The sequence below is a fragment of the Anolis sagrei genome, chromosome 2 (genome assembly GCF_037176765.1).
Source record: "Anolis sagrei isolate rAnoSag1 chromosome 2, rAnoSag1.mat, whole genome shotgun sequence".
Taxonomy (NCBI): Eukaryota; Metazoa; Chordata; class Lepidosauria; order Squamata; family Dactyloidae; genus Anolis; species Anolis sagrei.
The window spans coordinates 202164388-202188955 of record NC_090022.1 but is presented as its reverse complement, the minus strand read 5'-3'; the positions used below and the strand labels follow the sequence as shown (position 1 = coordinate 202188955).

The 24568-nt window shown below is 40.5% G+C and overlaps 1 protein-coding gene across 1 annotated transcript in view; it reads right to left on the bottom strand.

The window, feature by feature from the left end:
• Positions 1-332: 332 nt before the first annotated feature.
• The window catches only part of GRIN3A (glutamate ionotropic receptor NMDA type subunit 3A), a 205555-nt gene continuing 181319 nt past the window's right edge, over positions 333-24568 (bottom strand). The window contains exons 7-9 of the mRNA XM_060762543.2: positions 9681-9845; positions 6828-6901; positions 333-4680 (exon numbers count right to left, since the gene is read on the bottom strand). Coding sequence (XP_060618526.2) covers positions 4329-4680; positions 6828-6901; positions 9681-9845 — 591 coding nt within the window. The 3' untranslated portion in view covers positions 333-4328. The remainder of the gene's footprint in view (positions 4681-6827; positions 6902-9680; positions 9846-24568) is intronic.

The following is a 24568-nucleotide window of genomic DNA, read 5'->3' as shown; positions in this document are numbered from 1 at the left end:
TTTCTCTCAGGATGAGAACTCTTGTAAATCCGGTGCCATCTTTTAAGTTAGTGTCCATGATACACATCTCGGCATGGGGAATATCCTGAGTTAGCTCCACAGTGCATGAAGAAAGGCTTGTATTTTCTACTACTCAATTTCCAACTTGTATTTTTTTCCCTGATACATTACCATTGCTGCTAACATAGCCAGATATTCTCTGAAAGATTGTGATGTCCCAAGTTGGATATTCCTTTTTAAAATGATTTTACAGAATGATTTTTTTCCATATGGCATTAGCCAACTTTCATTCAGCAAACTCTCAAACCATAATGAAAACGGAACAGCCTAAAAATAGTATTAAAATTTATTGAAAATTAAAAAAAAAATAACCACAACCCCATCCAGAGTTTTCACTCAGAAAAGGAGATGGTCAAGGGCAACTCGTAGAAATCAATTAAAGAATTAATTATTCATTTACACCAAAGATGTGAGATGTAGTGCTGGCTTTCTGTTGGATTCTTCAAATAAATAAATAAATCAATGCCAGCATATATTTGGGGAGTGGGAAATGAGAAGAGCTTTTTGGGATTGGGCAAAATAATTGCCTGGTGACTCAGATGAGAAAAGATAATTTCTAGGCCTTGGCCAAGTCACACATATTTGGGATTCTTGGGTCTTCAATGCCTAGTATATTAGAAGAAAGCCCATCAGCTGGGATTCATGGATGGACATTACATAACATTCAAAGGAAGTAAGTCCCCTGTGGCATATGAGTACCAGTTCCCACATACTGGTATCTTAGTCCAGGCCCAGCGTGCTGTTACTGTGATGTGGTTGCTGCCTCCCCTGCCACTGTTCTCATGCCATTCCAAACTAAGTGTTCTAACCCGAGGAATTTGCCAAATTTACCAAAAGTCATGTTTTTTTTAATTGATGTAGAAAGCAAAACTGACCAATTTAGTTGGTATGGCCTAGAGCTTTTTCACACTGAAAAATATGGGCATATTAAGGCTGTATAATAATTGCCACCTCTTCACTTTCTTGGAGACCTCTCAATTTTCAATTACATTCCCCAACACACATTTGGGTGCCTCAAATGTTAAGCTTATTTCTGGGTATATTTGACTTGCTGATTCCAAAAATGTCACCAGTTTTCCCTGATTAGCTCTAGTTTTTGAGATACAGAACATAGGCCGTCTAGCAGTCACTATCTGCTTGCCCATAGAAAGTCATGGTAACCATATCCAAGAAACTTGAGCTGATGTGGTCTATCCAATGCAGTCTGCTGAATCAGCACCCCAAATAACCCCAGGAATAGGCCAAAAAATCAAGATACCAAGAATTGTTGTTGTTGGGTTGTGTCACCAGAAACTCAGGCAAGGACAGTCTTGGAGCTTATAATAATGGTTCTACAGTGGGCCCTCGATATCCATTGGAGTTTGGTTCAAGGATGAACTGTGAACACCATAATCTGTGGATGCTTGAGTTGATTATATATAATCATGTAGTAAAATGGTTGCTTATATAAAATTGCAAGATTGGGTTTTACTTTTGGATGTTTTAAAAATTATTTTCAATTCATGGATGGTGGAATATTGTGTATATAGAGGACTAATTGTAATTGAATCTAGACAGTGAGAGAAGCCTCCCACAGGATGGGAAAACATCCGGGCATCCCCTGGGCAACATCCTTGCAGACAGCCAATTCTCTCATACCAAAAGTGACTTGCAGTTTATCAATTCACTCTTGACATGAAAAAAGCTGGGAAACTGCATTCCATTTAGTTGTTGGAAGGATTCACAAATATTTGCGGATAATTTGGAAAAACTGAGATTTTATAAAAGGAATGTGGAAAACAGTGAAGCTAATAGATTTCTCCATCCTTACCCAGTTCTATGGATTAGTTTGGAGTCCACATTTATCTACTATGTTGACAGTCCATCTCTTAAGGAGTTCATCACTGAGCTCAGGAGAAAATAAATGGACATCACTTGGAATGGCTTGAGAGGGCCTGTGGAGTCAGGGACTACATAAGCCAAATGGCATGTGAATTAGACCTTGTTGGTGGTACTAATTTGCATGTATGGATGGGCTGGGAGTGAAGATGTGGGAGATGGAATGGTTTGCCAGTTGATTGTATGCCATACATTGTTTCACCCACCACTTGCATAGCACCCGCATCAAGAACAAACATTTACAATTGGAGAGCCAAGCCACCACTGGTAACTTACACAACACATTTCACTGAAGGATACCACTGCGCTTCAAAAACATTAAGCCATAGCATTGACTTTGAGCCAACCTTTGGACCACAGGTTCCCCATCACCAGCTGAAAACAACAGGTTCTGAGATTATGATGGGGAATCTTAGGCCAAATATATCTATATCTATATAATGTATATGTATGTATACATATCATGAGACTGGGAACAAGAAATACCAAAAAAGGCTACCATAGTTAAATTGTGTGTAGCTTTGGAAATGGTTTAATTTTTTAATTTTCTTTGCTCGAAATGGATGTTCAGGGCCACAGAACCTGCTGAGAACAATCGTAGGATTAGTTTGTAAAGGCAAAGGGTTAAATCTAACATTAATTCCCTGCTCCATGTAACTCCATTGATTTCAACAGGAATTCATTATGTTCTGTAGGCATTGAATAAAAGCCCAATTCATTGCAATAGGTTCTCTTTTCATGGATCTGCTTTAATTTTGAGTAAAGGTGTCCTTAGCCTAAATAACTTGAAGGTAGAATTGGGTCCTGCCCTGACAGTTGATTCAAAGAAGTAGCAAAATGCAGAATTGTGTAAGGAAATGTAATATTAAATCTTTAGAGTTGGGGATATGTGGCCTTCCAAGTGATGTTGGTCTGCAGCTCCTACCACCCTTGGAGTTAACAGGCCAGAAACACCTGGAAGATACACCTGCTGCATTTGATTGCTGAAAGCTGATGTATAATAATTCAGAATGAGTCAGTGAAGTTCCTGATATTTAAGATGAAGGCGGGAAGCCATATTTTGAATGTTTTTTTTTCTGCACAAAAGATCTCATTCCTTTAGTCATCTAACATATCCAAGTAAAAGCTGAATGAGTGTTTTTTTAAGGATTGGTTTTGCAATGCTGGAGCATCAAAAAATAAGATCCTCTCAGATTGCAATTTGGAGTGCCAGAGCCAAGAATGCTAGTACCCCATGCTGAAAAATCCAAAATAATGCAGGGGGAGCAGAAAGTTGTGCCAGCATACGTCTAGGAGAGTGAACTAGGAGGATGGAGGAACCCAACATTTTGTAGGTGGCAAAAGGCTGTTCTGATATCCACAAAGTTGGCTGGGAGTTTCTTCCCCCCTTCCAATCCTCAAAGGGTCAATCAGTGGCTGTTTAGTTTGATTGGGTAGTGGTAACAGAGTTGTGCCAAATTCCATGTAAGATGACAGAAAATAGCTAGTGCAAGGAAGTATCAGATGCCTTCTTGCACAAGCTTCACAAAGGTACAGTCACTTAGGCAATCAGGGCTTGAACAAATGCAATTACAGTATTGTTTCCTGGTTTACATAAGCTCTGAGATCTTTCAATAGTAGAAGCATTAATTTATAGTTGAATTTAACCCTTGGTTTTTCCTCTTTTGGAGAAAAATCTGTACTCAATCACGAAGAAGAAGTGTTTCATTGTGTAAGGTCCTACAGTGGCCCCTTGAAATCTGCTGTGGTTTGGTTCTGGGACTATGGATATCAAATCCATGGATGCTCAAGTCCCACTGGGTACAATGGCATAGTAAAATGTCTGCTGTATAAAATGGCAAAATCAAGGCTTGCTTTTTAGATTTTTGGGGTGGTAGCAGAATATTTTCAAGCCATGGATGGCCGAACCAATGGATACCAAATCTGTGGATAAGGAGGGCTGACCGTATTTTTCTAGGTAGACCTTAACAACTTCGAACAGCAAAATCCAAATAAAATACCACCAAGATGCACGATTCTCGATCATCGCTTTAAATCTCCCTTCACTTTTTCCCCCCAATTAATGCACAGAAAGGGCTAAAAAGTAGAATGTCTATTTTGTGAGAAGCACAAGAGGAGCCACACAACCTGGTGGCTCAGAGTTTGGGAAGAGTCTTCTGGTAAGCTAAGACTTCTCATGGGAAAACACTTTCTCCTTTGAAATGGCCACACAGCCAGAAGTAAGGAACGCTGCGACCCTAGACCATCTTGGTGTTGTGTGAGGAAGGAGTTATCGGCTGAAGGATGTATTGCTTTGCTGATTGTGGTGCCTTGTTTTGCCCCTTGGCATTACCCCAAGAAGTGCATTTTGCATTGTTACAGGGAAATGGGAAGGACTGGAAAGCGGCCGCTTAAGACTCCGCAGTCCTGTTTGTCCTCTGAAACTCTTCCAGCTCCAGTTTTCTGCTCATGGCCAGCTGTAGTTCCTGCTTGATCACCTGGATCTGTTTCTCCAGTTCTGAGAGCTCTTGGATCACTGAGGTCCTAGCAATGTTAACAGAGTCTGCTTTCCCATTTGTGGCCAGCGATGCTGGAGAGTCTCTCTTTACGGGAGGAAGAGGTATCTCTTGCTCCTGCTGCTCCTGCTGCTGCTTGAGAACCACTTCGTTCTGCCTTTCCTCGGTGCAGATATATTTCCTCCGATGGCAGTTGCCAGGGCTAGCCGTATTCCACACTGCGTGCTCACTGTTTCCTGCGTGGGACCTGCAAAAAGAATGTCACGTGTACAATTAGAAGATGGCTTTCAGTTTTGTTTTTTATTCATCTGGATACCTTGTTTCATATTTTGGAACATCATCCCAGATTTCCTCCAGCCAACATGGATACTGGCTGATAGAATCTGGGATTTATAATTCAAAAATTGGGTTGTTGTAGGTTTTTCGGGCTGTATGGCCATGTATTAGAAGCATTCTCTCCTGATGTTTCACCTGCATCTGTAGCAAGCATCCTCAGAGATGTAGGTGAAACGTCGGGAGAGAATGCTTCTAAAACATGGCCATACAGCCTGAAAAACCTACAACAACCCAGTGATTCTGGCCATGAAACTTTCAATAATAAATCCAAAAACTACTTTTTGAATGATATGTAATAGCTGTTTAACAACATGTGAACCTCTCAGGGTCCTTTGCTACTATCAAGTAATAACAGCATTGAGCAGTAAATTACTGGCATCTTATATCTAACAAACTGACACAAGATCTTAGCTTTTGTTGTATCCATGTAGAGCATTTTTGACCCCACAGCCATTTTTTTTTATGCATTTAGCAAATCCATGCTGATTGAAATAGATGAATTCTGATATAGCTGAAGCTGTAAGTCTGCATGTACTCTATTAAAAAAAGAAGAGTCTTCTGAGAAATGTGTAAGGATAGAAAGTATCAAAGGATTGCTCCCTAAGGAAATAATAATACAGCCCAAATTATTTTCATCATTTTTGGTTCCTTCCCACTTTCAATACAGCAGCTATCTAAAGGAATAAATGAGTGTTATCGGGGAATGAAAGGCAGCTCACTACGCTGTTCCACCACATTAATTCATTATTGCTGTGTTCCCAGGCTCTGTTTTCTGCAACATGGCCCTGTGGACATGAATCCTCTGTGGAAACGCAACGGGTTTGAACAGGCTTGGAGATGGGAGTGCTCCAATTAGACACAGTCAATGTTAAAAGGATATTTTTAGGATGGGGTGGGGGGTTGTTCTACCCTTCCTTCCATGGAATTCTTGGTTTCGGTCTTTCAAGTAGAATATATCTATAGAATGCATCTTGAAAGTCACATTTGCCTCAGGATTTAGTTCTGTCAGATTTCTGCAATTTACCCTACAGTTAGCACTGGGTTAGTTATGCAGGCATGGGGTGGTCAGGTGGGATCAAAAGCAGGCTGGTGGAAAAATACAAGCAGGCACATTTCTTATTAGTCATGCCATGAGTTATGTCAGAGAACTCAAAACACGACTGTCAAGCTTGCAGCGTGCTGCAATGTCACTCCATAAAATCACACTATTTAAATGGTAGCTCTGTAATGTTACAAATATTCTAGTAGTTTAAAAATCAATGACATGGGATCTTTTCACATGGCCATGGTGGCCGTGCCGTTGTGCCATGCCATGGCACTGGGAAGGTATGCGGGGTGGAATGTCCAGGGTGGGAGAAAGAACTCTTGTCTGTTTGAGGTAAATGTGAATGTTGTAGTTGACTAGCTTCATTAGCACTGAATAGCCTTGCTGCTAAAAGTCTGGCTTCTTCCTGCCTGGGGGAATCCAGAGATATATAAACTTCACTTGCCTAGTTTCCAACCAACCTCACAACCTCTGAGGATGCTTGCCATAGATGTAGGAAAATGTCAGGAGAAAATGCTTCTGGAACATGGCTATATAGCCTGGAAAATTCACAGCAACCCAGTAATTCTGTCCATGAAAGCTTTTGACAACACAGACTTGGAAATTGTTTCTCTTTAAAACAGATTTTGACCACAGAACACTTTCAGGAAACTAGACATCGGCCTCTGGGTACATCTGGAAGGTAGCTCTTGATGGCCCAAAGACTCACCAGATTTGCCCGCACCTTACTGACGAATGTAATCAAGAAAAAGTAGATGTATAATAAATCAACTGGGATATAATTGCTATTCTGAAGAAAGGCATATAGCTGACATTTTTCTTTATGATAAATGGCTGAGATGGCACAAATAAATATGAATTTCAGTTGCTTATCAACATGTGACTGTGTAGTACAATTCTATTTTCCAGAATGCTTTTCTTTTCCTTGGGAAAAAAATTACGATATATATCTGGGGAATTCACATCTACAGATTCATTTGCAAATAAAGAGTTTAAAAAGCCATTTTTCTTACCTCTTTTCTACTCGCTTTGCTTTAGGCTGGTGTTTGTCTTCAATAAACGAACTATTTAGAGCTCGGTGCAATCTCTAGAGGGAAAGTGGAAAATAAATGAACCAGCAGGGAAACTGTCATTGCGTTGTCAGATGAAGACAAAGTAGAGAACTTGGCCTTTACTTATAAAAACCCACAATATTTAAAAGATTTGTCACAAAGTAAAAACCCACAATATATATGACATTCTCAGGCCAATGCCAAGACACATTTCTCCAAACGCCTCCCTGGTTTGTTGAGTGATCATAGTGGGTGCATCTACACTGTCGAATTAATGTAATTACACTCCACTTAACTGCCATGGCTCAATGCTATGGAATTAAAAGATTTGCAGTTTGGTGAAGCACCAACCCTTTTTGGCAGAGAAGGTTTCATGACAGTAAAAGTGGTGTGAAACTCTAGTAATTCTTCAGTGGAAATGCACCACTACAACGTGATGATTGAATAGCATTGAGCCATGGCAGCTAAAGTGGTGTCAAACTGCATTCATTCTATACTGTAGATCAGGTACAGGCAAACCTAGGCCTGGGGGCTGGATGAGGCCCCTTGGGCTCTTTTCTCAGAACCTCCTCTCTCTCGCACCATCCTATCCTTCCCTCCTTCTCTCTTTCCTTTCTTCTTCCCTCCCGCCTTCCTTCCCTTCCACCCCTTTGTAGTTCCTTCCTTCACTCTTTCCTCCCTCCTTCCTTCCCTCTCTCTTTCTCCTTCCTTCCTTCCTTCCTTCCTTCCTTCCTTCCTTCCTTCCTTCCTTCCTTCCTTCCTTCCTTCCCTCCCTCCCTCCCTCCCTTTTGGCTTTCCTCCCTCTATTTCCTTCCACCCTTCCTTCCATCCTTGTCTTCCTCCCTTTCTTCCTTCTTTCCTTCTCTTTTTCCTTCCTCCTTTCCTCCTGGGGGATGTTTGGCTGAGAGAAGAGAAGGTATCCCTGGGACCCCCCCAGGGAGATAGGGCAGGTTATAAATAAACCATTATTATTAATATTATTGTTATTATTATTATTGACACAAAAGCACAGGATGTCACAGCAAATGAGATCTATATCCTGGATTTTGTATCACAAAATCACAAGTTGAACACTTTCCAAGTGTCTAGGACTGTGTGATGTATTATTATTAATATTATTATTATTATTATTATTATTATTATTATTATTATTATTGAGTGGGAACATGAGAACCATGTTTCAGGATTTAAAAGGGTGTCCCATTGAGGAGGGCGTCCCCTGGGCAATGTCCTTGCAGATGGCCAATTCTTTCACACCAGAATCGATTGGCAGTTTCTCAAGTCACTAATGACATGATAAAAAAATTGAGGAGGAGGGGGAAAAGTGACTTTCTGCAGCTTTAGAGACCAGGGCACAAGGGAGCAGTGGTTTCAATTGGCAGGGAAAGAGATTTGACTGTAAAGATTAGGAAGAATCTTTCCTAAGAGTTAGACTGGTTGAAGAGTGGCATAGGCTGCCTGGGAGTGTGGTGGAGTCTCCTTCTCTGGATGCTTTTCTGCAGGGGCTGTCTATCGGGAGTGCCTTCCTGCATGACTGGATGGCCCTTGGGGTTCTCTTCCAGCTCTAGGGTTCTAGGATTCTATATCAGGAGTAGGCAATAAAGCGTTTAATGGATACATTTTTTTCTCCCGTCCACCATCTCATTCTGACAAAGGCTAACCCTTTTTAGATCCAAACATTTCCTGCCTTTCCTTCACTTTCTGCCTCTAAAAGAGAAGAGGAAGGGGAGGAAAGGGCAGGGATGGGACTTGGGGAGAGCCCCCTCCCTCCCTCCCGGCCCAACCACCCCACTCCAGCCCACCAAGTTAGAAAGTTTGCCCATGTCTGGTGTAGATGCACCCAATTATATGAAAATGGACTAAACTTAATTTTGGAATTTCCTGTAGCAGGACTGGGAAAGAAACACTTTTACCCAGAACCATTGTTTGTCAGTTAAATGCTGACAATACTAGGTAGGTGGGGCAGAACTTGGGAAACTGACTCTTTGGAACTGTAATTCCCTGAACTGGAGAATATTGGCCATACTGCCTGGAGAATGAAGTCTGAATAAAGAAAGGTTTCCAAACATTCTAAGGTGGGCCTGTTGCCGGACTCATTAAGCAAACAACATATGTTCATGGCATCATGTAGTAAACAAGTATGCCAATTTCACTGTTTTCATTCTTGATTTTGAGACTGAATCTTTTCAAGTGTTTTCTCTCAAAAGAGTGAAAGTATATACATGGCTTGCTGTTTGTTTTCGAGCTTTATGGCCATGTTCCAGAAGCATTCTCTCCTGACATTTCGCCCACATCTATGACAGGTATCCTCAGAGGTTGTGAGGTCCTCAGAGGTCCTGTGGATGCCTGCAATAGATGTGGATGAAATGTCAGGAGAGAATGCTTCTGGAACATGGCCATACAGCCCCAAACATGCACAGCAACCCAGTGATTCTGGCCATGAAAGCTTTCAACAACACAGTATATACATGTTTACACATTTTTAGAAGTGGTTTTTCTTTTTTGCATTTTGGGAATTTTTTAATGCCAAACTGACTTGAGAAGGACAAAGGTTAAAGGCTACTGCATTATAGTTTGCAATTTATTCCTCTATTCCATCCAAATTTATGGAAGTCATTCAGTTTCCTCACTATGTATATCCCCAACTACATAGCCACACTCCTTGTTCCACCCTGGCTGTTTTGATTTTTGGTCACCTTGCATTTTGGGAAGTGGCTTTTGAAATCCCTGGTGTTCAGTCCTCCGAGTTTGGCTTGATCAGTCAATTCAGAACAAGACTACTTATTTTCAGAGACGTAATGCTGCAACATATACCTGACTTGTGTGGAGCCAGTATTTCATCTTGGATTTCTTTTTGACTCGTGGGATTACCAGCCTGTATACAATATGCTCTCCAATTGTCGTTAGAATAGACATGCCGAATCCAATGCATAACATCACAAAGAGCCCAGAAAAGTGCTTGATGCCCATTTGCAGCGTCTGTTAAGAAATTAATAAAATGTCATTGATGTGTGAGTGACAGCAGCAAAACTGGCATCAAAACGAGTCAAATTCCCTCCCGCGATTGTTTTTTGTAACGCAGCTTGCATTTAATCTAATAGTTTTATGTCAGACCCTTTTGAACTCAACCTGTAAACAGGGAATATTTTTAATTAGGTATTTAAAAACTTACAGCTGGCATCCTGCTGGAAATGTATATGACATAAAAATAGACTTACCCACCCACCCAACAAGTTTTTGACAGGCAGATGACATACAAATATCTTAAATTTCTGATAGAACAGGGCGTAGGATTACAACATGTGCTGGATGGGGTTACATTCCCCCTGAAGGTGCAGGTTCGCAGCTTGGGAGTGATCCTAGATTCATCATTGAGCCTGGAACCTCAGGTCTCGGCGGTGGCTAGGGGAGCTTTTTCACAATTAAAACTTGTGTGCCACCTGTGCTCATACCTTGGGAAGTCTGACTTGGCCACGGGGGTTCACACTCTTGTTACAGCCTGATTAGATTACTGCAACATGCTCCATGTGGGGCTGCATTTGAAGACTGTTCAGAAGCTTCATTAGTCCAATGGGCGGCAGCCAGATTGCTTATCGGGGCAGCACACAAGGACATACCACCTTCCTGCCAATTTGCTACTGAGCAGAATTCAAAGCGCTGGCTTTACCCTATAGAGCCCTAAATGGTTCCGGCCCAGCTTACTTGTCCAAACGCATCCCGCTCTACAACCCTCCCCAGAGGTTAAGATAGTCAAGGGAGGTCCTGCTCTCAATTCTACCATCCTCACAAGCACGGCTGGTTGGAATGAGAGACAGGGCCTTCTCAGTGGTGCCCCCTGGCTGTGGAATGCCCTCCCTAATGAAATCAGATCAGCCCCCTCCCTCCTATCCTTTACGAAAAAACTTAAAACATGGTTGTGGGACCAAGCATTCAAGCAGGAGACACAGCAATAAAAATGAGAATGATTTATTTGACTGACAAAGGAGAGACCTGGATTATGACTTCAACTTGCATAATTTTAATTGAATATTTTGTATTTGATATTTTAACTATTTGTTTTAAATGTAAACTGTTCTTATAATTATCTTTGTTTGGGCATCTAATGGTTGCTGGTTGTGAGGCTGCCCTGACAATCGGGGACAGGGGAGGGAATTTCAAAACTTGACAATATTAATGTATGGGGTTTCTTCTATATAAAAGTGACTGTATATATATCCCATAATGTTTATGATTGTACATTTTGGCATCCATTGCGATACATTGCATCCTTTCTGCAGATTTAATAAAGCCTCTGTCCTTTGATTTCAACTAGTGGGTCTTAGTCTCTTCCTGAAACATTGGTGGTTAGCAGATCTCGCCAGGTAACGGGCCCTTGTTTTCCGCAGCCCCTAGAAAACCAAATTTCGGCTTCAGTATCACTAGTTTTGGTGTCACCCAGTGCAATTACTTATGCTGCCACCTCCTATTCTAGACACTACCACAATATTGTAACTCAAATGCCAGAAAATCTATGACTACCAACCATCAACAATGAAAACAACAGGATATGATTGTAGGGTGTGTAGATGAAATAAAATGATTTGTGGATAATAATGACAGTGCTGACAAAGCACATGCACACTAGAAGTTCATAGTCAATTAGCACCAAGTTTTAGGTTTATAGATATATTAATACAGCACTTGTAAGGTGTGCTTATGAAAATAAATTATGATTATCTCTAACTACAGGAAGTCTTTTTAATATAATAAAGAATAAATTTCTGCTGAAACTCTGCACACAATTTTTATAGAGAGCCATTTTGGTGTCATCCTCTCTGAAGTTGTCACCCAGTGCCATCTGCATCCCCTGCACCACCCTAATGACATCATCACATGTTGTCCCCAGAAGCCACTTGTGCTGATGTTATGACTGCTTTGGAAATAACAAGCGGAGGGCTGCTAATCACTATTGCCATTTCCTCTTAACACTTGAGAGCAACACTACTTCAGAGCACTATAGATAATTGCATTGTTACACCTCTCATAACTTGTTCAAATGATGTTCAGTGCTGTAAGGAGATGATAGAGATGTCTGGGAATGCCTTGTTTGGAAACAAACCCTCTGCGGGTATCTGAATCATTGTCATCCTGACAAAGCTGAGCCCATGTTTTACAACCATCCATTGATTAGTTTGGGAGCCATGGCTTTGATCTGCCAATATAAACATATTTCTCCCAGGTGGACCTTATTGTACTGCTTATAAAACCAAGCTGAGCACCCAACCTGTCTGAAGGCAAATACAAAGTATGACAGATTATTCTGGAATAATCTGAAGATTTATCTGCCTGTCCTTCTCTTCCTTTTTGGTGTTGGTGAACTACAACTCCCAGAATACAAACAGGCTCCCCTCCCCCAACCCCACTGGTATTCAGTGTTGGCCATGTAGGTAGTGTGCCAAGTTTGGTGTAGATTTATTGTGGGCTGAGTTTCAAAGTGCTCTTTGATTGTAAGTGAATTATAAATTCCAGCAACTGCAACTATGTCAAGGTCTATTTTCCCCAAACACCACCAGTGTTCACATATGGGCATATTGAGTATTCATGACAAAGTTTGGTCCAGACCCATCATTGTTTGAATCCACAGTGCCTCTGGATGTAGGTGAATTACAACTCCAAAACCCAAGGTCAATGCCCCCCCAACCCCACCAGTATTCAAATTTGTGCATATTGGGTATTTTTGCCAAATTTAGTCCAGTGAATATTTTTGCCAAATTTAGTCCAGTGAATGAAAATACATCTTGCATATCAGATATTTACATTACGATTCATAATAGTTATGAAGCAGCGATGAAAATAATGTTATGGTTGGAGGTCACCACAACATGTGGAACTGTATTAAGAGGTCACGGCATTATAAAGCTTGAGAACCCCTGATCTAGATTGATTACAACTCACACTAATTATTGGAAGAGGAATGCAATTGGATGAAGGCATCAAAGCGGCTTGGAATCAACCAAGGCAATTCAATGCATTGGCACCTTTCGTGAGTTGATCTTTATGCTGCATTAATTTAGCATCTTTCTCAACTGATTTGGGAGAGACCGCAATGAAGCACAAGGGAAACTGGAGATGAACATGTAACAGCTCCTCATTAAAGCATCCTTTTTTTGAGATCAAATTTATATGCATACTTTGATGAAGTGGGTGAGAGGGAGGAAAAATTACAGCAATATGGTTGGAGAATATGAAATGATTAACCACCACAGCCATAGATTTATATACAGGGAATTTTCTTTGTTGTTTAAATCAAGCCACTACCTCCTTTCTGTGCAATTGTGTGTGGGAGAGAAACGTAACAGATGCATTTTAACAAGTCTCTAGAGGTCTCATTTCATAGGATGGATTTCACAGATATGTTGTAAAATTTACAGGTTTGGGGTCTTCAAATTCTTATTGTTTCTCATCCTGCTCAGGATTTCCAAACTTCCAGACAACCAGGAAAGCACAGCAGGTGAGACATCTTGCAAGTAATAAAAATTGTTATTATCTATAACCTGCAGGTATGTGATTTCATTTCATTGATCGGGTGATCCCTCCTTCCATGCAAATTGCAACTTTCCCCTTCACAATTATCGTGGACAATTGTGGCAAACCTTCTGGTGACACGTCTTGGTATACCTAGTTCTTATTTGCCTTTTTAGCTTATTACAACCTGTCAGCCACACTATCTTAGTATGTTGACTCAGGAGTCCAGAACTTCTGCTCTGATACCAGAGAACCTTGAATTACAAACATATCATACAGAAGTGGTAAAGCAGAATTTCATGGAGGCTATAACATATACATATGATAAAACACCCCACCAGCACCACAAAGAGCGCTAACACCATACAATGTATTTTAAGAGCAATTATCATGTTTTTGATAAAACCTCATGGGTGTTATTATCCCTGCACTGTCATTCCTTTTTCCTTGTGTGTTGTAATTTAAAAACCATCTAAAGACCTATACCTTCCGGCAGTTTTTAAGCATAATTTTTAAGATTGTGTCCTTTGTTTAATCTCTGTTTTGTGTATTTTAATATGTATTTTATAGAAATACGTTTTAATATGTCTCTTTTTAAGAAATATATTTTAATATCTGTATTCGTGGTGTTTTTCCAATGTTTATGTGTTTTAATGATTCTGTAACCTGCCTCAAGCTATGAGGAGAGGTGGTTAAGAAACACAGCAACAGTTGTTGTATTTAGATTTTAAGCCTTAGGACAAGGAACTGTTAAACAAATAATATGTAAGCTGCTCAGAAACCTTTTAAGGATGAAGAGTATGTTATAAATATTCAAATCAATCAAGCAATCAATCAATCAGTCTTATGCTTTTTAATCACAATTATCCTAAGTAAGTAAGTAAGTAAGTAAATAAGGAAGGAAGGAAGGAAGGAAGGAAGGTGTTTCCAGCAAACCTCACAACCTCTGAAGATGCTTGCCACAGATGCAGGCAAAATATCAGGAGAGAATGCTTCTAGAACATGGCCATACAGCCTGAAAAACCTACAACAACCCAAAGATGTTCTTGTTTTCTGAGGAAGCACATGCTTGTATCCAGAAGACTAAAGGGCCAGGTAGGATTGGCCCTTCCATAATATACAGTTGTGATGCTATGATACCATTTGAACTACTATGGTGCTTCCTATGGAATCTTGGGGTAGGTAGTTTGGCGAGACACCAAAACCCTGTGGTTAGGAATTCTATATCCCCCTTCCTAAGTTTAACATATTAGGGTTTCACAGGGTGGAGCTATTAACGAAATACAGTTGGCGCTCCATACCCATAGATTCTGTCCCCAAAAATTCAATCATTCACTGCTTGAAAATAATAACACAAAAATTCAAAACAAAAATGTAAAACACCATATCTTGATTTTATCACTTTCTATGACATTGTGTAAAATGAAGATCTACAAAATTTGGAATCTACAAGGGGTCCTGGAACTTATTTATTTGTCGTGTCAGGGCAACCAGTCAATTGTATTACATTTCTAACAGAACAAAACACAAAATTTGAAAGTTTGGTAGTTGATTAAATGTGTGGGTTGTTGTAGGTTTTTCGGGCTATATGGCCATGGTCTAGAAGCATTCTCTCCTGACGTTTCGCCTGCATCTATGTCAAGCATCCTCAGAGGTAGTGAGGTCTGTTGGAACTAGGAAAAAGGGTTTATATATCTGTGGAATGACCTTTGATTAAATGTACTTTGGCCAGTATCTGGCCACTTGGAGTGCCTCTGGCATTGCTGCAAGAAGATCCTCCATTGTGCATGTGGCAGGGCTCAGGGTGCATTGCAGCAGGTGGTCAGTGGTGTGCTCTTCTCCACACTTGCATGTCAGGTCCTGGAACTAAGCCCCAGTGAATGGCAAAGTCCAACTGTAGAGTCAAGGGCTCCCTGCCTGAAACCCCAGAGAGAAACTGCTGGTCAGGGTAAGCCATTCAGTGGTAAATTTCGAGGATGGACGTGGAGGTGGGTGTACCTTCCACCATTCCAAAATTTACTGCTAAACAGTCTGACTTAAAAACCACAATACTTTGTGCTTTTCCTGCATGGCAGGGGGTTGGACTAGATGGTCCATATGGTCTCTTCCAGCTCTATGATTCTATGACTTCTAGTTTATCTTGGTTTAAGAACAGTTTTCTCCTGGGCCCTCATATAGTTAAGGGCAGGGAAAAAATATGACAAAGTTAGCAATGGCTTCTGGTTTACTTCCTGGGCTGTTTTTAAGGATCCCTCCCAAGCTTAAATTGTTTTTTCATACATATACAAAAGTAAAAAAACAAACAAACAAACTTCAAAAAACAAAAAAACAAACAAACAAAAAAACAGGGCAAAGTAAATTGTCCTCTAATGAGAGTATAATAAAATTCCTGCTCTTGTCCACTCCTATTTTAAAGATGCAAGACCCAATGAGACTTACCTTTTGTTCTTCACCAGAAGAGGAGCATTTATTTCTCAATAAGTCAATGTAAGGTAGGCATAAATGACCCTGAAAATGACTACTCTCTCTGCTGAAGCCATGTCAGCCTCCTATAGGTTTGTGTCTTCCAGGCTGGTGGGAATATAACTTTCAAAATATCCTAACTGGACCCCCCCCCCCCCCCGCAATTCCTTGTAAGTGGATTGATATGAGTCTCCTTTCCATGACTTTTATCTACTTAGAGCAAACTACGGACCATCTGCTGCAATGCAACCTGAGCCCTGCTACATGCACAATGGAGGACCTTCTTATAGTAACACCAGAGGCACTCCAAGTAGTCAGCTACTGGTCAAAGGACTTTTAATCAACTACCAAGCTTGCAAACTTTGTGCTTTGTTTGTTTGTTAAAAAATGCAATACAACTGTTTGGTTTGCTCCTGATACGATAAATAAATAACCTACTTTGTTATACAAATGAGTGAAACTATGAGCCACCTTTAGCACAGCAGGTTAATCACCAGCTGCAGCTATAGTATATCTTGCCAATCAAAAGGTTGATAGTTCAAAGCCGGGTCAGGGTGAGCTTCTGACCTTCAGCCCAGCTTCCCATCCACCTAGCAGATCAAAAACAGTAATGTGTGATTTTAAATGAATGTTTTAATAATTTAATGTTTTAATTACTGTTTAATTGCAATTGTTATTTATGAATCTGTTTGATGGCGTCAAATGTTGCCTGTTGTAAGCCACCCTGAGTCCCCCCGAGGGTGAGAAGGACAGGATACAAATATGTGAAATAAAGAAATGTGAGTAGATAAACACGAACTGCATTAAGCGAGGAGGTATTTCAGGCACGGTGATTCAGAGGAAAATTTACGAACAAAGAAGGCTCTTTGGCAAGGAGATGGAGCGTCAGCACCCCCCTCTGGCTGGAACTGAGCACAGCCTCTAAAGGTGTTGAATGTTAGAAAAAGCCTATACCTCTATCTGTTGTCTGTCTTATCATTGTATAATCGGCACTGAATGTTTGCCGTATATGTGTTCTGTGATCCTCCCTGAGTCTCTTTCGGGGTGGAAAGGGCAGAATAGAAGTATTGTAAATAAATAAAATAAATAGAATTGTAATATAAGGTAGTGCTTGTTTGTATATTCCAAAGACATGGTTTGCACTAACTTTTTTTGCTTCTTAAGTTCTGAGGTTTTGTGTGTGTGTGCAGATAACTAAACAAATACTGGGGAGGAACCTTGCCCTTCCCTGTAGAGCCAAACAAAAGCAAACTGCTGCAACCTTTTCTAGCTTGTGTGTATGTGTTTTTAATAGCTTTTGTCATCTTGACTAAACTTTAATGTGCTTTATTGCATCTCAGCAATGAATGGCTCTTATCCTTCAATTACACAAAGCCAAACAACATGAGGCATGACACATCAAATCTGGCCTTTAAGATCTATTCTAAGCTAAGCTTCATTTTTTCCCCTTTCCATGAGCTGTGCTTGAGCAATCATATCTCTTTCATTGGCTAAATAACAAGATTTAGAAGGAATGCCTTGCTGGGAAAAAGTTTGCAATTCAAGTATATTCCCTGCTCATTAAGAATTAATAGATTAAATATGGCAGCTGCGGTTGATTAGTTAAGTAATGAGCTTAACCACTTCATTTACCTAATAGAGGGAGGAAGGGTATTTCTAATTTGAACAAGCTGATGAGAAATCAAAATGCCAAATGAGTTAACAACATCTCAGACCCTCTGGAGAGCTTTTTTTTTTTTTTTCCTTTGACTTCACGTCAACCTGTTGTATCGCGACAATCACATTATTGAAGCAAATGGCAATGTGCTGGTATTGTAACAATCGCTATAACACTTCTCTACAATTGAGCTATAGTGCTGTTTTGGTGGTGAACAGTCCCACAACCACATTTCCGCACTGCCTTCCTAACCTTGCCTTCCTGCCCATCTAGTCACACACTGGACATGCACAGCTTTCATTTTTAATTGTTTTGTTGCAATTGTCAATTACAAGAAAATGATACTTAACATTATATATATGCAGAAAGAGAGAGAAATAAAAAACAGAGAAAAAACAATTTCAGTTTGTTTGAGGATAATGAAGGGTAGAGGAGCTCCACTAAAGATTGAAAAGCAAAGCAGAGACAGGAGAAATATGGCTGTTTACCCATCTTGTGTGATAACGTCCTTAGAGTAATTCAGGGCCATCACTGTGCTGAGTGGATTATCTCAGACAGTTTATTTTGTAGGACTGTCGTCACTTCACTTTGGCTGGGCTTTACCAAGATACTAGGCACACTGCCCAGTGCCTGTTTGTACCATCATCTCAACAAAATTTTAAGCTTTCTTTTTTTTTCAATATGTCCCAGCCCTTGTAAGAGCTAGGACATATGGAAAACTTTGGAGACACTCTTCTATGAAATTGTTCTTTATAGGACGGGGGTAGGGTTAGCTATGAAGGTAGTGGAGGGATTCAAAGAGAGGATGAGCCAATGTGGAGAGTTGGACTGTAGTGCTGGAGACCAAGGCTTGAATTCCTGTTTGACCATGAAAGCCCACCTGGTGACTGTGAGGAACCCATTTACTCTTATGACTTCATTACAAGAGCAATTTTCAGCATCGTAGGATGCTTTCACCCCAGTTCAGCCACGGAGCTCCACGCTGTCCATCAGACAACACATGCTCACTTCTGGTGGGACTCCGTAGTTCAACTGGGGCTCAAGTGTTCTATGATGCTTGGCCCAGAACATGGGAGGCCTCACGTGTTCCACTAGGAATCATGGGATCAGCATGTGGGGAAGCTGAGTGGTGATGATTCCCATGTGTGATGGGGAAGAAGTGCTGTTGATGAGGTGCAGCAAAGGGTGCTGGGATTGTCCCGCTACCTGGCTGATTCACCACGGAGGTTGGCAAATAGATCTGGGGGACCACATCCATGTTATGAGGTCCTTCACCCCAGAAAACCCCATTAAATGCTCATCTTAGGTTTGCCTAAGTATGAGATGACTTCAGGGCACAAGAAGGGAAGGGGGAGTGAGCTGTAAGGCATTGCGAGGAGGGTGAGGTGAATTGAGGGAGGAAGTAGGAAAGAATAATGGATAATGGTGTGCAAGAGGAAAGGGAAAGAGGCAAAGGTGCGAGACGTGATGGAGAGGAAGCAGGACAGAATTAAAAAAAAGTGGTGCATAAGGAACAAGAGGGGGAACACGACGAGGGTATGAAGTGAAGTGAGGGAGAGATTAGGAGGTAAGGCAGAGTGAGTAGTGCAAATGGCAGCATGAAAAAGCAAGGAAGGGTCTGAGGTGAGGCAAAGGAGGAAGCCAGAGAGGAAATAAAGAACCCATGGGAAATTCCATGACCAAGGAGAGATTTTAATTTGGGTCTCCTTGTTCAGAGTCCAGCACTTTAAGCATGATGGTGCACAGGCTCTCTGAGATTGGTTATAACTGTGAAAGAATGTATGAAGGTTGAGGAACAGAGGAAGGAAAAAAAAAGATGTCACAAATAAATGAGCTGAATTTCTATAATTACTATGCAAATTAGAAATATTTACATAATATGCCAAAGATGTACATGCATTTGAGAAAGCAGGCTATGGGAACTTTGTAATTCTGGAAATCATGAAAAATGAGCAAATTGCTATTTTTTATTGCTAGGAGAGAATTGCTTTAGGGAACTTCTCCCTTATGCTGAAATAGCGTAGCTGCTTCTGGGTCCTATTCAATTTGGCCTGTGATTTTCTCTATGTTTGTGACAGTGTTTTTGGGTGGAGAGAATCTGCTGCCCAGGTAGCAAAAGTCTTTGGCTCTATCCACATCACACATAGCAGTCTGACATTAACCACATTAACTGCCATGGCTCAATGCTATGGGATTCTGGGAATTGTAGCTTTGTGAGTTATTTATACTACTCTTTCAGAGAGCTGTGGTGTCACAAAAATTACAAATCCCAAGATTCCATAGGGTGGAGCCATGGCAGTCAGTTAAATGGTGTGAAACTGCTGTTGTTTGGAGGGAGGGGGAAAGACTAAAATTGTTTTAACTTGGTTTTTGACCGAGTTTTTAAAGGAAAAAATTGGTGTGGTTTGGGGGAATGCATTAATTGAATTTCAATACAGTTCAATGAGGAAATTTTGCTTTGACCTTTGTGCAAATTGAGTTACGAGCTTAGTCACAGGATGACTTAAACTTGTATGTCAAGGTATCACTGTATTTAGGCTCCTTCAGATATTATTATAATATTTATTTATATGCCGCTTTATCTCTCCTGAAGGAGACTCAAAGCAACTTAACATAAAAACATTAGCATACAATTTAAAATATACAAATATTGCTGATCAACAATTTGTAAAAGTAATTAAAAGCTTTATTTTCTCTAGTGCGGTGGCTCTCAACCTATGGTTCTCCAGATGTTTTGGCCTTCAACTCTCAGAACTCCCAACAGCTGGTAAACTGACTGGGATCTCTGGGAGTTGTAGATCAAAACATCTGGGAACTCACAGGTTGAGAAACTCTGCTCTAGTGAGTCTCTCCACATTTCTACTTTACCCTCCTTTTTCCATTCCCAGAGTCTGTAAAATATAGTACTTTTTGGCTATATTGACCAGGTGTCATCCATGCTGTACAATTACAGAACTATGATTCCACTTTAACTGCCTTTGCCATATCCTGTGGAATCCTAGGGTTTGTAGTTAGGTGAGAATCTAAGGCTCTCAAGCTCAGAATTGTAAGTTTCCCTCTGTATGCTGCAAATCCCAGGATTCTGTGGGATATTGCCATGGAATCATAGTTCTATAACTATGAAATATTCCCATTACTGATGGGAGTTAGGAGTTCAATGACATCTGGAGAGACATAATTTCTCTTCTTCACATCATAAAATGTGTAAAATAACAACCAAAATATAACAGATAGCCAATGGAGCACAGTGTATTTTTAGCATTCTAAACTAGTACAGTGGTCTCCTTTTATGCATAGAATTATGGAATTATATAGTTGGAAGAGTCCACATGGGGCATTCAGTCCAACCCCCTGCTATGCAGGAAAAGCACAATCAAAGCACCCCCTACACATCCAGGGTCATCCAGCCCCTGTTTAATATCCTCCGAGTCCAGGGAGAAGCATCTACCACACTCTGAGGCAGAGAGTTCCACTGTTGAACAGCTCTTATGGTCAGGAATTTAGCGTTCTCTGAACCACACAATCAAAATAGTTTATTGTACAGGCCCAAGGCCATGACAAAAAGCACCACATGTGCACAATAGTACCAACCATGCTCCCAACCAACTTACAGAGCATCAACGTCACTTGCTGCCAGGACGGAGCAGGAACATCATCCACCTGTACTCTGATCACCAGCAGAATTGACCTCTTTGTAGTGTGGCCAAAACAGACTGTGTAAGGATTGTGACTCCAATATGTTATGGATGCAAAATTCAAGATTATAATCTGTCCCTGTGATGATGAATTTTAGATGATATATTTGTGTGATCTATCTCTGTAGTGCTACAGCGTATATTGTGATGTCTTGGCCTTGGCTGGAGAAGTAAGGCCCATTAACTTGACAGGAAATCTTCCCCTGGTGGAATAATTGGCAGAATCCTTTATGACTTTTATGTAGTGAATTCTGGCCAACTTATCAGTAAGCAGCCATTGGGATTCAAAGAAGTTCATTCCCTTGCAAATTGAGGAACAGGCAATAATAATAATAATAATAATAATAATAATAATAATAATAATAATAATCGGGAGTGGAGATTGCAAATTCTCCTTGCACCAGAAATTGCTTGGAAATAAGGTGGAAATATTATGCAGCCACTTCTTCATCCACATGTTAATGGATGTTTGTCAATGCCTGTGGCTGCTTACTGGCAAGTTTAGAGACTTTCACAGTTTCTATGTAACCCCAATTTAGAGGTTATCCAAGAATAATTTATGAATGAATAATTGTAAGTTATGCATTTGCAACCCCACAGCAAGATTCTGGCTGAAAACACCTATGTGCCTACAAGTTGCCCATATGAGTTTAATAGGCATCAGTCTAACGTGCAAGACAAAACTGTACTGAACTCCACGCATCTTCTATATGCATACCAATAAAAAGATGAAAGAACTCATTGACTTGTTCTTGTATTAATAAAAGTACACAAAATTCCATTTCCATTCCATTGCACGTGTCTTCCTTACTTTGATCACAGTGTCCTTAGTTTAGTGGGGCTGAGCTTATAATGACAGCTGAGATTTGTCATACTAATGCTCGAAACAAGGAGAGATTCAAGATCAAAGCAGAAGAAAATTTTGGGATCATGACCGAATCTAAGCTTCTCAAGGAACATACAGAATTCTTCCAAGCAATTATCTAAATGATAACGATATACTGAATTAAGAGAAGAAAATCAAATGATGAATCTTCAAAGTTTTGCCTTTCAGATACTCTCCCCTGATTATTGGCAGACTGGCTAGCTGTTTAATGTACTAGGCTCTCTGCTGAAGGATTATGGGAATGGTAGTCCAGCACATCTGGAAGGCACCATGTTGCAGAAAGCTGAAAGGGACAATAAGTTCAACCGAGTATTGTCAGACCTTCAAAGGAGTCTCTGTAAACTAGACAACCAATCTGTTGTCTCCTGACAACTGCATTATTTAAGTAAATGGAAATATATTGTTATTAGAACAATCACTTTCACATACTCTCACCTCATTTGCCATTGCTTTTTTCTGAATATAGTCTATAGCACCTGATATTACCTGGTGGCCTCCCATCTATGTCCTAATTAGTTCTAATTCCTGCTGAGTTTCCAAGTTTAGACAATGCATTCAAAGAATTTAGAGCCCAGGTCGCCCTGCTTTATTTTTTTTATAAATATCAAAATATTCCAGAAAATATTCCTCCAAGAATGAAAAAAAATTGAGAGGAAGTTAGTGACACCTTTTTGATTTCTAACTAAAATTGATTTAAATGCTTGCTCCCTCCAAACAAATGCATAGAAACAATGCTGTATGAATGATGTCAGGAATATTTAATGAAATTCTTCACCCCCTACTGAAACTATGATGCCCATTACAACCTACAGATCCCAGGATTCCTTATGGAGTGGAAAGCCATGATAGCATACACAAGTAGTTTATGATATAGACCAGTAGTTTTCAAATTCTATTCTATATGTTTTGGACTTCAATTCCCCAGGCATCCTACCCAGAATAATCAATGTTCAAGAATAATGGGAACTGAAGTTCCAAATCTATAGAGGTCCAGCGTTTGGGGACTATTAACACAGACAGTGGTGCTACAATTTACTATTTCTCTCCTCAGTTCCCAGTGCCATATTTTCATCTCCTTCCAGGGCGATTGGGGACATCTAAAGCTTCCCAACAAAATGAGGTCTCTTTTTCTCATCTTCCTCCAAGACAGCTATTGTTCCCTAGCAGAACTTTTTAAGAAATGAAAGAGCTCAATACATGAGTAGTTGGGGTTGCCAGAGGAAAACAGAACATTTTCTAAAGCAAGATTGTATTCTTTAAAAAATGGAGAAAAAATTGTGAAATACACACAATGAGTTTTCATCTGCGAATAAACTGCAAAGGTATTTTGTGTCTGAAAACTGGTTATGAGGATACTGAGGCAGTGATAAAAACAAGATGTTTATTTCATCATATAAAGGGATCATCACAATCAATATTTCACTTACAGATATAGGCAGGGTTGTGCTTGTTATTCTTTGCTGACATGTCTTTGTATGGCAGCCAAAAAGTTTCATTAAAAAAAGATACAAAATCTCGAACTGATTCTTACAAATATCCAGGTCCTATTGTAGAATGTACACAATGAACTATATTTTTCGCTTTATCATCCTTTCAACCCAGAGAGATTGGAGGAATTCACAGCACAGGCTGAAGGAATTTTTATGAGGCTTTGAAGACTTTCATAGGAGCCATGTGAGCCTCTCTTGCCTATTTACGTGAATATCTGATGGATATTTAGGCATCTTGAACTGTGGTGCTGGAGGAAAATTCTGAGAGTGCCCTGGATTGCAAGAAGATCAAACCAATTCATACTCTAGGAAATAAAGCCTGACTGCTCATTTCAGGGAAGGATATTAGAGGCAAAGATGAAGTACTTTGTCCACATAATGAGAAGACAGGAAAGCTTGGAGAAGATAAAGATGCTGGGAAAAATGGAAGGAAAAAGGAAGAGGGGCCGACCAAGGGCAAGATGGATGGATGTTATCCTTGAAATGACTGGCTTGACCTTGAAGGAGCTGGGGATGGCCACGGCTGTTAGGGAGCTCTGGTGTGGGCTGGTCCATGAGGTCATGAAGAGTCGGAAATAAACAACAAATTCAGGCATCGAAGAGGATGCCTTTCTGCAATTGTGGTGCCACCACAGAGAAGACCCTCTTCCATGTCCTCGACTTTGCACTTCTCCTTCTGCTGGGAAATAGCAGAGGGCACTTCCATAGATCTCAATTCTTGAACAGACATTTACACAGAGATATGTGGGGGCTGACAGGGAACTCTGGTATGCGCTGGTCCATGAAGTCACTAAGAGTCGGAAACGACTGAACGAATGAACAACAATGTGGTGGCATAGTGTGTTAAACTGCTGAGCTGCTGAACTTGCTGACTGAAAGGTTGCAGGATCGAATTTGGGGAGCGGCGTGAGCTCCCGCTGTCAGCCCCAGCTTCTGCCAACCTAGCAGTTCGAAAATATGCAAATGTGAGTAGATCAATAGGTACTGCTCCGGCGGGAAGGGTACAG